General features: G+C 39.3%; 1 protein-coding gene across 1 annotated transcript; it reads right to left on the bottom strand.

Moving 5' to 3' along the window:
- On the bottom strand, positions 1-5,922 carry LOC128627435 (40S ribosomal protein S29-like). The gene is given in 2 exon segments (XM_053665259.1): positions 1-167; positions 5,826-5,922. Coding segments are annotated over 2 exon segments (264 nt in total).
- Between the last annotated feature and the right edge of the window lie 10,710 nt (positions 5,923-16,632).

Here is a 16,632-nt window from a genome sequence, read left to right as displayed (position 1 = left end):
TTAGTCTAACAGCATGAAGCCTATAACCTTGGTGTACTGATGTGAACACTGGCGGCACTTATTGAGGCTATATTTCCAGGTCAGATCATGCTGGTTTGAGCAGAGGTGGCAAGAATGAGAACCTTGGCTGAATTTTCACAAGTGGCTCTAGTAAAACTGCTGGCTACCTGTCTGGTTTTTATGGATAAAATTAAGGAAAGGCAGTGGCCAAGTGACTCAGTTGGTTGAACATTGTCCCATACACCAAAAGGATGCAGTTTCAATCCCCATTAGGGCACATACCTAGAGTGCAGGTTCAGTCCCCCATTGAGGCGTGTGTGATGTTTCTCTCTCACATCGGGGTTTCTCCCCTCTCTCTCCCTTCTCTTCTTCTCTCTCTAAAAATCAATAAAAAATATATCCTCAATTGAGAAAAATAGGCAAAAGGCTGTTGTTGAGTTTGAAGAATTTTTTTCTGTATTTTAGATACTTATTTTTTGTTATATATGTGCTTTGCAGATATTTTCTTCTAGTCTGTAGCTGTCTTTTCATCCTCTTAACAGGCCTTTTAAGGAGCAGAAGTTTTTAATTTTGATGAAGTAAAGCTTATCAGCTTATTTTTATGGATATTGCTTTTGGTTTCAAGTCTAAAACTCTTTGCCTAGTTCTATATCCCAAAGATTTTCTGCTATATTTTTCTTAAAGTTTTTATGATTTTACAATTTACATTTAACTCTATGATCCTGTCTGAGTCAATTCTTCAGGTTTTGTAAGACTGAGGTAAAGGTTCACTTTTTTGCCTATGGATGCCCAGCACCATTTGTGGAAAAGCCTGCTCTCGGCCTTTATGGTCAGAGTTTACCTAGATACCAAGAAGGGGAGCAAAGGGACTTAGACATTGGGCTCAGTAAACTGGGGAACGTGAGCCCGCTTGCTCCACCAGGAAGCTATAGCTTTCCAGAGCCCTGCTTTACCAAGGGGATTAACATGCCTCCTTTCCCCCACTCTTATACCAGATTGTTAGGGGGGCCCACAGGGTGGTGTTGGACCATAGAGACTTGTCAGTCTAACTAGCAGTGGGCCTATCAAAGCTCTCGTAGAAAAGCTTTGGTCTCACAGAAAATGATTAGTCATTTTGAGGAAAAACCATGTCTGCTCCAAACCCAAGCTAATATAATCCCAGATAAACAAAGAAGTGCTCTCTCTCTCTCTCTCTCTCTCTCTCTTCCCCCCACCCCACCCACTGATGCACCCATCTGGTCATTCGTGCACTCTCTTGCCTGGGAGCAGGTGACCACGTGGCTCTAGCAGATACCAGGCCTGCAGCAGACTACATGGGCTTCAAAAGGACTAATCTCTCTCTCTTGCTTACCTGGTGATGCTTCACTCCATGTGCTCATGTGCATTCTCTCAATGTGGTCACATGGCCTTGGAAGCCACATGGTCAGCAGCCATGTGGACTCCTCACCAGAGTAGCCATGAACAAGCTAAGCTATCTGGATGGGGACTGAGACTGCTTAGCAGCTGCCTGTGGGCACCTAAAGCCTAGCCTAGCCTATTAAAGGACTAGGCTTTAATATGAAGCAGAAACTCTGGACACTGGCCTTTGCTTTGGCCTTCCTGAGGACAAGGTTGGACTTTTTCCATGGCAGGACAGAGAGAGATGGGACATTGGAAACAGGGGGCAGCTTTTATTTCCACACAAATAAACTGTCTTGCCACCCCACAATCCCCCAAGTGTGGGTTCTTGGAATGCTTTCCTGTGATTATGTGGGAGAACCTAATTCCCATCTACAACACTTCCATTGATTTGCTTTTGCAGTTCAGTTGGTCTTCGTGACCTTGGCTTAGACAATGATTGCCTACACATCATATCAACGCACAAGTAACTATACACACACACACACACACACACACACACACATGAATTGTACTCTATAGAAATTAAAAACTTTTTTGCTTTGTAGGACAAAATGATAAATTTACATTTAACTATTTTTCTTTTTTTTGAGAAATTTAAATGGTATTATATTTTAATTTTGGTGTCTATATGTTCATTGCTAGTATATAAAAATGTAATTGATTTTTGTATGGTTATCTTATATCCTGAGATCTCACTGACCTCGCACCTTTGTTTTTAGGTTTGTTTGTGTGGGTTTTTTTTTTGTAATTTCTTTGGTTCTATATAGACAATCATGTCACCTGCAAATGAAATGTTTTTTTTTCTTCTGTTCAAGTCTGAATGCCTTTTATTTTCTTTACTTGCTTTATTGCACTTCTTGAACTTCCAGCACTCTGGTGTTTTTTAAAATATTACTTCTACATATACTTAGAACATTAGACAGTGATTAATCTTAGTCCATTTGAGCTGCTCTAACAAAAATACCATGTAAAATAACCATTTTATTAATTACCAGATCTAGAATTAATTAAAGATCTAGAATAACCAAAATAAATTTGAAAGTGAACATAGTTGGAGAACATATACTATTTAATTTCCAGACATTCTAAAGCTATATTAATGAGGACTATATGGTGCTTGTGTCAAGATAGACAAATACATCAATGGGAAAAATAGAGTCCAGGTATAAGACTCACATATATTTGGTTAATTCATTGTCAATCAAGGTTCCACAGAGACTCACTGGAAGAGTTAGTTGTGGGAACAACTGGACATCCATATGTCAAATATGAGCCTTGACCCTTTTTTTGCAACAAATAAAGTAAATCAACATTGATCACAGACCTAAATCCCTAAAACCTAAAAAATAACTTCTTGAAGAAAACACGAGAGAAAAATCTTTGTGATCTTGAGTTAAAAGAAAAAAGTTATCATAAGAGGATACAAAAAAATTCAACTCAATAGCAAAAACACAATCTGATTGAACAATAGTCAAAGGAACTGAATAGACATTTCCCTGAAGAAGTCATACAAATGGCCAATAGGTACATGAAAAGATGCTCAATGTCACTAATCATCGGGAAAATACAAATTGGAACCACAGCAATATTACTACCTTACACCTTTCAAAATGGCTAGTATCAAAAAGACAAAAGTAAGCCCTGGCTGTGTTGCTCAGTGGATTGAGCACCAGCCTACAAAACAAAAGGTCACCCATTTGATTCCCAGTCAGGGCACATGCCTGGGTTGCAGGCCAGGTCCCCAGTTGGGGGTGTGTGAGAGGCAACTAATCAATGTTCCTCACCCTTTCTTTCTCCCTCACTTCGTATCTTTCTGAAAATAAATAAATAAAATCTTACAAAAAAAGACAAGTGGTAACAAGTGTTGGGGAGGATATAGAAAGATGGGAACACTTGTACCCTGTTGGTGGGAATGTAAATTGATGCAGCTACTGTGGAAGACAGTATGGTGGTTTCTCAAAAAATTAAAAATAGAACCACCATATGATCTGAAGAAAATGAAAACAGGATCTTGAAGAGATACATGCGTTCCTATGTTCATTGCAGTGTTATTCACAATAAATCAAGACATGTAAACAACTTCAGTGTCTATCTGACATTTCTTCTAAGTTATCTTAGTAGTCAGCTTATGGTTAGATAGAGGAAACCTGAAATGCCTTGAAATGCCCAGACTTTTTAAAAAGGCTGTGTGTGTGTGTACTTGGGCACATTCCGGCTTGGTCTTCTCTCTTTCATACCAGGAGTGAAAAAACTGATGGATGGTATTGTCACAGGTGGGCACAGGTAACCAGGTTCTTGGTGATCAGGACAAAGAATTGAACTGAACAACCAGAGTTTATAGCAGAGAACATGGGAGCAGACCAACTCCAAGCAGAGATTGACCTCATGGGCTGTAGGGATTCTATTCTTACAGGGCGGATCCTTTCTACTAGTTTTGGTGGGTTTTTACTGCGCATGTACAAGTAACTGTATTACTTTAAAGCTCCTGTGCATATGGTCTCCCATGACTTTCCCTGATTGGCCACCGGAGAAGAGGTCGCACAGTGTTACCAAATGGATCCCCCCTTCTCCTGGGGTTCCCTGTACTAGATTTGCCTTGCCCGCTGCCAGGGAATTATAGCTCTCCATGTTAGAGATTGGAGAAAAGGAAAGGAATTATTTATTCAAAAGTTACACAGACTTAAAAGTAATGACTTAATATCTTCATTAAAATCCCAAAGTCCCTTAAAACACCCACAAACACACACAGTTCTTCCTTCCCTCCTTTGGCTGGTCTGGGGTACCATATCTCAGAAAAAGAAATGAAGTCCGTGGCTTAGGTAGCCCCCTGCTCTTCCCAGTAATCCGTGCTTGGCTGGCAGGCCTCCCTTGGTTCCCAGCACCACCAGCTATATTGCCAGGATCTCCAGTTCTTAATCCAAAACCACATGGCACCTTCTCATGGCCCACCAGCAAGAGTCCTTTCACCCCCTTCCTCCACACAGTGTCTCTCCTGCATTCTTCAAAACTGCTGAGAGAGAGCTCTGCATTGTTGCTACATCTTGCTTTCCAGCTTCTTAAGCTGCGTGGCAAAGGGAGACCCAAAGCTGCAAGGTTCTCCCCTGCCAAAGCTGTGTGGTTCTTCTCTGCCAAAGTCGCGTGGTGATTCTTGTCATGGCTGCCACACCTAAATTTAAATCCCAGCGCCAATCTTCCTCTGCAGCCCCATTTCTGACTCCTCCCACAATTGGCTACACTTGCCAGCATTCCCACATTTTTCCAGCTTTTCTGGGCAGCCATAGTAAGTCCAGGCAGGCGTGGCCCTGTGGTATGGAGCCAATCATCTCCAAGCTCTCACCCAGGCGTTGTAACCAGGGGGAGCTGCCTCCCAGTTACACCCTGGGTGGAAATTGCTCCCATCTCTCTGGCTCAAAGCATGGCCACAGCAATTTAACATATCTATGAAGCCAATGAAAGGTTATAGATATGTTAAATGACCGTTCTAGAGGTTAGCTGCAAAACTGTTGCTATACAAAACAACTCAATGGCCCTGCTTCATGTGTCCCATCCTCAAGTTCAGACTTATGGGGGTGAGGACATCCCATATTTTTAATATTTCCTGGATACCCTGAGTTCTGGACCCCATTACAAATCCTTCTTTTGGGGGCCTCCTGGCTGCACCCTCTCACAGTATTAACAGAATGGATTCCATTGAGCCACCCTATAGCCAGAAGAGAAAATACAAAATTGTTGAAGCCAATACGTATAATAAGAAAATTGGTTAAAACCCAGATCCAGTAGCATTTCTGGTTGGAATAGGGATAAGCTGCCAGAGTCAAACTCTAGTATGTCCTGGATCAAAGTATAGAAAGTCACCTGTAAGCACTTGCCACTGAAGCAACACTATCTGAAGCCCTGGATTGTCTCTATACCCACTAATCCATTTGGCAACCCTGTCTCTTCCTCCAGGCGGGGTGGATCGGTTTCATGACTGTGGGTTGGGTGAAGACTGAGTGTCTGAGATCATTGCTGATTGCAACTAGAGTGTGATGAAAGATACTAGACAGACTTTTCCCCCTTAAAAAATTTTTTTCTGATAAAAAATTTCTAACTTACTTAAAAGTACAGAAAATAATATGTTGAATCTTAGGTACCCATAACTACACTTGCAGAATTATCAGCAGGATAAGTTCATCATTCTTGTTTCATCTCTTCTTTTTTTCCTAAACTATTTTAAAACAGATCTTTGACATTATGTAATTTCCTCTGTAAATATTTCAGTATATATCTCTAACAAATAAGGCCTTAAAAATAATCACACAAATTATTTCATAGAACAAAGAATAAACTTCCAAATCATTTCATGAGGTCAAGATTACCCTGACATAAAATCTGAAAAAGACGTTATAGGAAAAGAAAAATACAGACTGATATTCCAAACTCACCAGCCTGCCTGTTCCTGGAGTTACTAGCTTGATAGTCACCCTTATCCACAGCAATAATCACATCAGCAATGGCAGCCAGGGATATTCCTATAACCATGTTTTCCTGATGACCCTATGATCTGGGGCCCTTTAAGTCATCAATTTTCATCAGGGAGGTATTGCTGTCATGTTCATGCTCAGCCTTCATTTTCTAGACCCAGGCATCTGCCGTATCAGTAATCATTTCCTTCTTAACTTCACATTTGTGATTGAGTGATTGTGGGCTTATTTAGATGTGCCTCTCTAATGACTTTGATGTTGATGTGGTTCTTTTCATTTCCCATTCGTTTTCTCGGTGGCAAACCATTGGCAAAAAGACCCCTCTCATGAACTGGCTCAAATATCATCTCCTCTGGAAAGTCTCTGAATTCCGTTGGCAGTTAATGATGCCTCCTCTCGGCTTCTGAAGTATGTACTTTGTACATACTCGTTTGTTTGCCTTGTCACGTTACACTGTGATTATTTAATCTGATGTCTCCCTCATCAGATTAAATAGCCAATGGCTAGCATGTTGCTTGGCATAAAGCAGTTAGTTCAGTAACTGTTTGCTGATATTGTACATGAAAGACTGAAAAAAAAATACAAATCTAGAGTTAGTTCTGATCACTTAAGCCAAGAAGAATGTGCCTCTATAGAAAGATAAAATGTCTTACTTTGCACACATAAAGACCAGGAAGATTAAAAAGCCCCCAGGAAAGGATAGGTATATTTTATAATTTCATTTAATAGATACTTGTTATTTTAAAAAAGCTCAAAGAAATCAGTTGTGTTAAAGTAAGAAGAGTCCTCTGAAAAGATGCTGCTAATTTAGACTTCTTCATTAGTGCATCGTGTGCTTATATCCCCTCAGCCTTACCTGTGCTATGCTTAATCTTTGCAAATCTGGTCAGTGAAAAATAGTATTTCAAATTTTTATAAGTATATACTTTAAAAAATAAATACACATAGATCCAATAGAACGTGAGGGAACGATGAAGATGAAATTCAGGATGATGATTATGTCAGGAGGTAGAAGGTGGAATTTTGGGATGTGGCATGGGTAAACAACTCATTGTCCAAGACCTAGATTTTGTTTTTTACAATGAGTTTGCAAGCGCTTATTGCAATATTAAAAGTAAGCTTAATAAAAAGGAGTCACTGACAGACCATGAACCAAAGAGTATGATTAATCCAATTTTGTGAACCTAAAGCCACCCCCACCAAATTTAAACATAATAAAAATATAAATTAAATTAATTAAAGCTACACATATTAACATGGATAACATTCAAAAACATAATGTTGACAGAAAAGAAAAAATGAAAATAGATATTTATGGTGTGATTTTTATGGATGTACATAAACAAAACATGGAAGAGTATTGTTGATGAATTCAGGACAGTGGTTACTTGTGGGAGTTGGGAGAGAGGGGGGATGTGATACAAAAGGCTATATAAACTGTCAGCAGTATCTGTAGTATTTTATTAAAAAACAAACATGACAAAGTACTAAGATTTGACATGTCTGGTCGTGAGCACACAAATGTTCACTTTATTTTTCTCTACACTTTGTGCTGGTATATATTTCATAATTTGAAAGTGAAATAAAGAAGTGATAGTACCAAAAATTACAGATGGGCAACCATGTAAGTATAGCAAATGAAAGTGATAAAAGCAAATGTTTGATGTAGTGTAAGAATACAGAACTTGGCATCTTAATACCTGGGTTTGAGTCTGCTTTCTCGTTATGTGTGTGAGTTTGAATAAGTTACTTAGTTATTAGCTAATGATGTTAAGCCTCAGTTTTCTCTTTGTAAAATGCAATAAAGAGCTTTAATACAGGTTAAGTGTGTGTTCCTCTCAGAGCATATCCAGCACATTATAGGTGTTCACAAAATGTTAGCTGCTATTACATTTGTGCTTTTAAATGGTATCTAAATGGTCAAGATGGCAGCAAGGTAAATACAGCTTGCCTCCTCACACAACCACATCAAAATTACACCTAAAATATAGAACAACCATCACTCAGAACCATCAGAAATAAAGTCGAAGGGAAGTCTGACAACTATGGAAATAAATAAATCACATCCATCCAGACTGGTAGGAGGGGTGGAGGGGTGGAGATGCGGAACAGGCTCATCCCACGTCCACCTGTGGCAGACAAAAATTTGAGAGGGATATCTCAGGTGTGAAGAGTCCCAGCCCCATGCCAGGTCCTTCAGCCCAGGGTTCCAGTGCCAGGAAGATAAGTTTCCCTAACTTCTGGCTGCAAAAACCAGCAGGGACTGAGCCAGTAGAAGAAACTTCTGGAACCCCCAGCAGTTCCTCTTAAAGAATCTACACATGGACTCACCTACTCAGACTCACTCCCCCTAAACCCCAGCACCAGGGCAGCAACTTGAAAAGCTCCAGAGTCATACAGGGAGAAACTGAAGTGGCTGGTATCTAGGTGAGAGCTGGGGGACAGCTTTCTCCCAGACAGAAAGGTGGGCAGAGGCCATTGTCCCTTTTCTGAACCTTCCCCCTACAGAGCCACAGAGGTTGCAGGCTGGTGCCATATCTGAGACTCCATAAACCTGGCTAACACTGTTTGCCCTGCCCTGGAGATTCTCAGAGACTTGGTCCTGCCTAATTTATTAGCCCACCCAAGCTGCTTTTCCACATGAATGTCTGGTCTTGGCTCATGTTTCACTACTTCCTAAACCTCTCAAACAAGCAATAGCCCACCTCAGTGAGCCCCCAGCCCCTGTACCTCTTGCTAAGTTTCCCTAGGCCCAGCATAAATAGCAACTAGCCTAGCTTCAGGGCTCTGTTTTGCCTGGGAATCTCCAAGCCCAGCAGAAGTAACAGCCATCTCAGAATGCTTTACAACTCAGGCAGGATGGCCCTGGGCAAAACACAGGTGGGGGATGACCATTGCCTGCATCATCCCGAAAAACCCGGAGCCTGTGTATCCAGTGGACAACTTTGGACCACATCAGAACATCACCACCCTGCTCCCCACACAGCTGATTGTCCATAGAGGTTGGAGGTTGGTGGTCAGTGGTCACAGCCACTACCTACAGTTTACTGGCCTGGGTAAATCCCTCCCATTGACCTACCAACAGCAGTCAAGGCTCAACTACAAAAGGGAGGTATACTCAGCCTACATGAAGGGCGCACATCAAGTATCCAGCTTGGGTGATAGGGGAGGCTATGCCACTGGACCTTATAGGATACCTACTACATTGGGCTACCTACCAAGACAGGGAGTCAAAGCAGCTCTACCTAATACATAAAAACAAACACAGGAAAGCTGACAAAACTAGGAGACAAAGAAACAGCCCAAATGAAAGAACAGATCAAAACTCCAGAAAAATAACAACAAAATGGAGATATGCAATCTATTATATGCAGAATTCAAAACACTGGTTATAAGGATGCTCAAGGAACTTAGGGAGAACCTCAACAGCATAAAAAATATCCAGTTAGAAATGAAGTATACACTAATTAAAATAAAGAGCAATTTACGGGGAAACAACAATGGAGTGGATGAAGCCAAGAATCAAATAAATGATTTGAAACATAAGGAAGCAAAAAACAACCAATCAGAACAACAAGAAGAAAAAAGAATCCAAAAAAACCCGCCAAGGATAGTGCAAGCAACTTCTGGGACAAGTTCAAGCATTCTAACATTCACACCATAAGAGTGCCATAAAGAGAAGAGAAAGAGTGATAAATTGGAAATCTATTTGAAAAAAGTAATGAAAGAAAACTTCCCTAATTTGGTGAAGGAAATAGATATGCAAGTCCAGGGAGCACAGAGAGTCCCAAACAAGCTGGATGCAAATAGGCCTATGCCAAGACACACCATAATAAAATGCTAAAGCTTAAAGATAAAGAATCTTAATAGCAGCAGAAGAAGTTAGTTACCTACTGGGGAATTCCCATAAGACTGTCAGCTTATTTCTCAAAATAATCTTTGTGGGCCAGAAGGGACTGGCAATTAATATTCAAAATCATGAAAAGCAATGATCTACAGCCAAAATACTCTACCCAGCTGAGCTTTCATTTAGAATCAAAGGGCAGATAAAAACCTTCCCAGAGTATTGTGGTTCGATTTCCAGTCAGGGCACATGCCTGGGTTGCAGGCCAGTTCCCAGCAGAAAACACACGAGAGGCAACCATACATTGATATTTCTCTCCCTATCTCCTTCCCTTACCCTCTAAGTATAAATAAATAAAATCTTTTAAAAAATCTTCCCAGACAAGAAAAAACTCAACGAGTTCATCATCACCAAACCATTATTATATGACATGTTAAAAGGGCTTACTTAAGAAAAAGAACATCAAAACTATGAACAATAAAACAGCAATAAATACATATCTATCAATAATTGAATAAAAAGAGCAAACAAGAATAGAGGCAGAATCATGGATACAGAGAGCATTTTGATTTTTGCCAGATGTGAGGGGGTTCTGGGAGAATGAGTAAAAAGGTGAGAGGATTAAGAAGTACAAATAGGTAGTCACAGAATAGCCATTGCTATGTAAATTACAGTATACAGTATAGAAAATGGAGTAGCCAAGGAACTTATACACAGGACCCATGGACTTGAACAAGGGTGTGAGGATTGCCTGAGGGAGTGGGGGGTTGCAAAATGAAAAAAGGGGGAAAACTGGGACAACTCTAATAGCATAATCAATAAAATATATATTTTACAAAACAGCATTTATTAACCCATACTGATTAGAATAAAAACATACTCAATAGAGCAACAAATTCAAATAAATAAATAAAATCTTTTATTGTAGCAATTGCAAACTGCAATATCTGCAGAGGATGGGTAGCACTGAAAACAGTGCAAGTGGGTGGGGTGTAAGTAGTAATACTGATAGTAATTGGAACTCAGGTGAACAGCAGAGCATACGTGGTGGCCAAAGGAGAAGGAACTCTTTACTCCCATTTAGCGGTTGGGCCAGCATTGTTTGATCTTCTTAGTTTTGAAGGAAAAAAAACTTTTAAAAATAAAAAATTAAAACACACACATTGAAGCCAGTTATAGTCATAGACCAACAGTTTCTTGTCCTCGCTTCAGTGGTTAAAGTGTGTATGCACAGATCCGAGGCAGAATGTGCTTGCTCTTCACCTCCCTGTTTTCCCTGGAATCCAAGAGAGCAGCAGTCAGGATGGTGGGATCTATCTCCTTTCTGGAGTTGGTAGTTAGCGGGTACAGTTTGATGGTTATTGTTGTTCATTCAAATTGTTGTCATCTCTGTTACATCTAGGAAAAACTTGTTTTTCCTGTGATGTCAGGTTAGGTAAGGACTTTGAGAAGAGTGCATCTTGTTTATTTACCTACTTACTTATTGAGTTTTGAGAGAGAGAGAAAGAGAAACACCAATTTGTTGTTCCACTTATTTATGCACTCATTGGTTGATTCTTGTGTCCTGACAGGATTGGACTGCAATCTTGGGTTATTGAAATGACAGTCTAAGCAACTGAACTACCTCACCACAGCTAAAAAAGGTGTGTCTTAAAATATGTTTCCACTGTCATTTAGTTCTTGTATTTTCATAATTTGTCAAAACCACAGTCTACTAACAGTGTCCAAAGAGAGTGTCCTAGAAAAGTAGCAGAGTATCTTAACTCAAGAGAATACAGTATTTCAAGAATGTATATGAATACAGTTGTAAAGTCACATTTTAAAAATTGACTTTTTATTTATTTATCCTCACCCAAGGACATTTTTCATTGCTTTTAGAGAGAGGAGGGGAGAGACAGAAACCATGGATGAGAGAGAAGCATCGATTAGTTGCCTCCCATACACACCCAGATCAGGGATTGAACCTACAACCTAGGTAGGTGCCCTGACCAGGAACTGAATTTGCAGCCTTTTGATTATGGGACAATGCTCCAAACCACTGGGCCATACTGGCCAGGGCTTGACTTTTTATTTTGAATTAAATTTAAACTTACAGAAATAGAGTAAAAAGATTTTGTGTATATTCCTTACTCAGTTTCCCCAGTGTAAATGTCTCATATAATCTTAGTACAATTATCAAAACAAGGAAATATTGGTATAATATTTCCAATATGAATTAAAGACCTTATACAAATGTCACCAACTTTTCCAAGAATGTTCCTTTTCTATTTTAGGTTCTTTTCCAGGACTCCACATTACATTTACTTGTTATTTCTCCCCAGTCTCTAGCGATCTGTAAGAGTTCCCAGGTCTTTCCTGGTTTTTCATTATTGCCAATTTTGAAAAATTTTGATCAATTATTTTTTGAAAGCCCCTCAGTTCTAGATCGTGTACAAAGAGAAGCACTGATGTGTGAGAGAAATAGTGATCCGTTGCCTCTGTACACCCCCAACTGAGACTGGTCTGCAACCCAGGCATGTGCCCCAGTCTGGAACTGAACTGGCGACATTTCATTCTGTGGGACGCTGCCCATCCTACTCAGTCTCACCAGTCAGGGCTGAGGTTCTGTATTTTTGACAAGAATACCATGGAGATGATGTTGTGTCCTTCTCAATACAAAGCATCAAGCGGTTAATCATACTGATGTATATCTATATATATCTATATATATCAATATAGATATCTATGAATATAGACATTAATAGATAGATATGAACATATATTCATATTTGCCTACATAGTTATACATATTCATATCTGTCTATATATCTATAGATGTAGGTATATACAAATAGGATTATGATCTATGAATATGATGTATGACATATAGATGTGTAATCTATACATCTATACATGATATATCTATACATCATACAGTGATGTTTACCTTGATCACTTGGTTGAGGTGGTTTCTTCCATTTCACCATATGGATTTACTATCTTTCCCTTTGTGCTAAAATATGTCTTGAGTGAGGCATTTTAAATCTATGTAAATTCTGTTTTTCTGCAATAGTTATTACTGTGGTGTGTGCCTGGTGGTGGTTTTTTCTTATTCCTTTTTACTTCTACTTCCACATTTATTAATTGCAATGTTCTAAAAAAAGAGTTGTCCCTTTCCCCTCATTCATTTAAATAACCAATTATCTGTATCAGTATGGATGCATGAATATTAAAAATACATTTCCATGGGTCTATGGATCAGAATGTAATACTATCATTATTTATTTTGTTGCTCTGGCCACTAGGAACTCTTTCAGGTTGGCTCCTGTGTTCTTGTGACATCCTTTTTTGAGCATTGTTTTATGGCACCGCACAATAGTCCAGGCTCATCTTGTATTTTCCTAGCCTCAACTTAGGTATCAGTTATTTCTCCAAGTTTCTCCTGCTATTTTTATTGGAGAATGGTGTTTAGAAATAAAGATCTGGGTACTAGGTATTCTCATTGCTTCTAGATACTCTCAGCAGAGAGAACTAGGAAATAAACAGAAGTTAATCTACGTATCCCAATGCATATTTCTATACCTCCTGTACATAATTAAAAATCCATGAGTTTATACTGATATGTCAGAAACCAGTCCAATCCTATAGGCTTCATTTTAGCTGTTCCCTTTTCCTTAAAAACTTTTTTCTCCACCAATGAGAAACCCAGTTCATGATCTGTATTATATTTGTTTAATTCTACCACACACAGAAGTGGTTTCAAGTTGTTGACCTTTCCCCCTGCCTTCTCCCAAACACTTAGTATGTGGATCATGGCATTTACATACAGTTCAGTTGGTCTTATTTTTAGGTATCCAGTCAAGATAGTGTTTCCTTGTTTTTTAGGAGAATTCTTTTCTTCCCCACCCGCTGTAGAGTGGCTATGTTACTCATATGTAATATATTTCATTCCTTGGCATTTATATTCAGTTTTCTGCCTCTCCTCACACATCATGGTTTTTGTTTCTGTTTACTGGTTTATTATCAGAAATAAAGCATAACCCAAGTAACACAGTTTCCTCAAAATGATCACGAAATAATATTTTAAACATTAAAATAAAAATATGGCATATTGAATGACTGTGAACAATATTTAAATAAAACCAAAAAGATTTCTCCTTTTGGATAGAAAACAAGAAATGTCACAATGGACTGAGAAATAAAATCAAGATATTTCTAGAAAACAAACCTCAATATATACCTAAACCACTAAGAAATGGTGGGTTAAATTTTATATGATTTACTGAATCTTTAAGGCAGTGATTTTCAAACTTTTTCCATCATAGCACACATGAACTAATTACTAAAATTCTTCAGAACACCAAAAAATATCTTTTGCTGATCTGACATAAAACAGGTATAATTTTGTTTCATTCACACCAGACGGCTATTGTTGTGTTCGCTGTTGCCATTTTTTAATTTTACAATGTAAGGGAAAAGGGGTCAGTGCCTCTAGCTAAACAGTCAGGTATTGCATGTTTGAAAAATTCTTGAGGCACACAGGTTGAAAATTGCTGTTCTAAGGCAAAGAATGCACACCAGACTTTTCATCAAGTATCTAAGACTATATTAGAGATCGAAAAACAACTGTACTTTAACGTGAAAAGTTATAGATCAAAGATGTAGCAAGCTGTACATCAGAAGTTCTTTGACAGATATGGAGAACAGAATAATGCCCTTCCACTCCCCCAGCTCGCCAAAGATGTTCATAGGACCTATAAATATGTTAAGTTACATGGCAATGAGAAATTATGGTTGAAGGTAGATTTATGATTACTTAGAAATCAAGATCACTTGATTTAAAAAAATATATATTTTATTGGTTATGCTGTTACAGTTGTCCCATTTTTACTCCCCTTGATTCCCCTCCGCCCTGTACCCACCCTCCCATGAACATTCTACCCCCTTTGTTCATATCCATGGGTGGTACATGTAAGTTCTTTGGCTTCTCCATTTCCTATACTATTCTTAACTCCTCCTTGTCTATTTTTCACCCACTATTTATGCTTCTTATTCCCTGTAACTTTCCCCCATTCTCCCCCTCCCACCCTAGCCCCTGCTGATAACCCTCCATGTGATCACCATTTCTGTGATTCTATTCCTGTCCCAGTTGTTTGCCGTTTGTTTTTGTTTTTGTATTTTTAGGTTTGGTTGTTGATAGTTGTTGAGTTTGGTTGCTGATAGTTATTTTTAGGTTGGGTTGTTCATAGTTGTTGAGTTTTGGTTGTTGAGTTTGTTGTCATTTTACTGTTCATAGTCTTGATCATCTTCGCTTTCTTAGGTAACTCCCTTAACATTTCATATAACAAGGGCTTGGTGATGATGAACTCCTTTATTGTGACCTTAACTGGGAAGCACTTTATCTGCTCTTCCATTCTAAATAATAGCTTTGCTGGGTAGAGTAATTTTGGCTGTAGGTCCTTGCCTTTCATGACTTGGAATACTTCTTGCCAGCCCCTTCTTTGTCTGAAAGGTTTCTTTTGATAAATCAGCTGATAGTCTTATGGGAACTTCTTTAGAGGTAACAGTCTCCTTTTCTCTTGCTGCTTTTTTCTCTATCTTTAATCTTGAGTAATTTAATTATGATGTGCCTTGGCATGTGCTTCCTTGGGTCCAACTTCTTTGGCACTCTCCGAGCTTCCTGAACTTCCTGGAAGTCTACTTCCTTTGCCAGATTGGGGAAGTTCTCCTTCATTATATTTTCAAATAAGTTTTCAATTTCTCGCTCATCCTCTTCTTCTTCTTACACTATGATTTAGATGTTTTAATGTTTAAAGTTGTCCTTGAGGTTCCTAAGCCTCTCCTCATTGTTTTAAATTCTTGTTTCTCTATTCTGTTCTGGTTGAATAGTTATTTCTTCCTTTTGGTCCAAATTATTGATTCCCGATTTCCATCCCATCACTGTTGGTTCCCTGTACATTTTCCTTTATTTCACTTCGCATAGCCTTCACTTCTTCCTCTATTTTGCAACTGTACTCAACCATTTCTGTGATCATCATGCTCACTAGTGTTTTGAACTCTGCATCTGATAGATTGGTCGTTGTGGCTTAGGTCTATTTTTGCAGCTTTGACCTATCCTTTCATTTGGGACAGATTTCTTTGTCTCTGTGCAGCTGTTACATTATAAGGGGCGGGGCCTGAGACATTCACCAGGGTGGGGCAACCCACTTTGCTGCTGCATTTTGGCATTATATTTGGGGGAGATGTCCAAGAGGGAACAATGCCTCTTGCTTGGCTCTTGGCCAGCTTTCAGTCACTTTCCCCACTACCCACAAGCAAATTGGGCCCTTTTGCTGCTGATTCCCAGGCGGGTGCGCGTGTGTACATTCTAGGACCTTGTGGATCTCTCCAATGAACTCTCCTGTGAGGCTGGAAGCTTCTCCCACTGCTGCAATCCCTACAGGTTTTTACAGCCAGAAGTTTTTGGAGCTTTCTTTTCCCACACAGGAACCCTGGGTTGCATGGTCTACCTCGCTCCTGTTGTTCATCCTGGTTTATCTGCACAGTAATGTGAGACCACCATCCATTGCCCTACCTATTGGGTTTGTCAGCCGCTGCATTGCTGTGTATTCTCTCCACCCCCGCTATCCATCTCTTCCCCTCCTACCATTCTGGATGAATGTTTCTTCTTTAACTCCTTGGTTGTCAGACTTCCACACAGTTTGATTTTCTGGCAGTTCTGGTTGACCTGGTTTTTAAATTTGTTCTTGTCCTTCTTTTGGTTGTGTGAGGAGGCACACCTATGCCTGCATCTTGGCCAGAAGTACTAATCACTTGATTTAAAATGGGAAGATTATTCTGGATTATCTGGATGGGACTGCTGTAATCACAAGGATCCTTAAAAAAAAAAAAAAAGAAAGAAACAAGAATCCTTAAAAGGATAACAGTTGGTCAGATAATGTGAGA

Source organism: Artibeus jamaicensis, unplaced genomic scaffold, assembly GCF_021234435.1.
Source record: "Artibeus jamaicensis isolate MK-2021 breed Jamaican fruit bat unplaced genomic scaffold, CSHL_Jam_final contig_1132, whole genome shotgun sequence".
Taxonomy (NCBI): Eukaryota; Metazoa; Chordata; class Mammalia; order Chiroptera; family Phyllostomidae; genus Artibeus; species Artibeus jamaicensis.
Note: the sequence above shows the minus strand (reverse complement) of the source record. Positions and strands in the feature narration are given on the sequence as shown.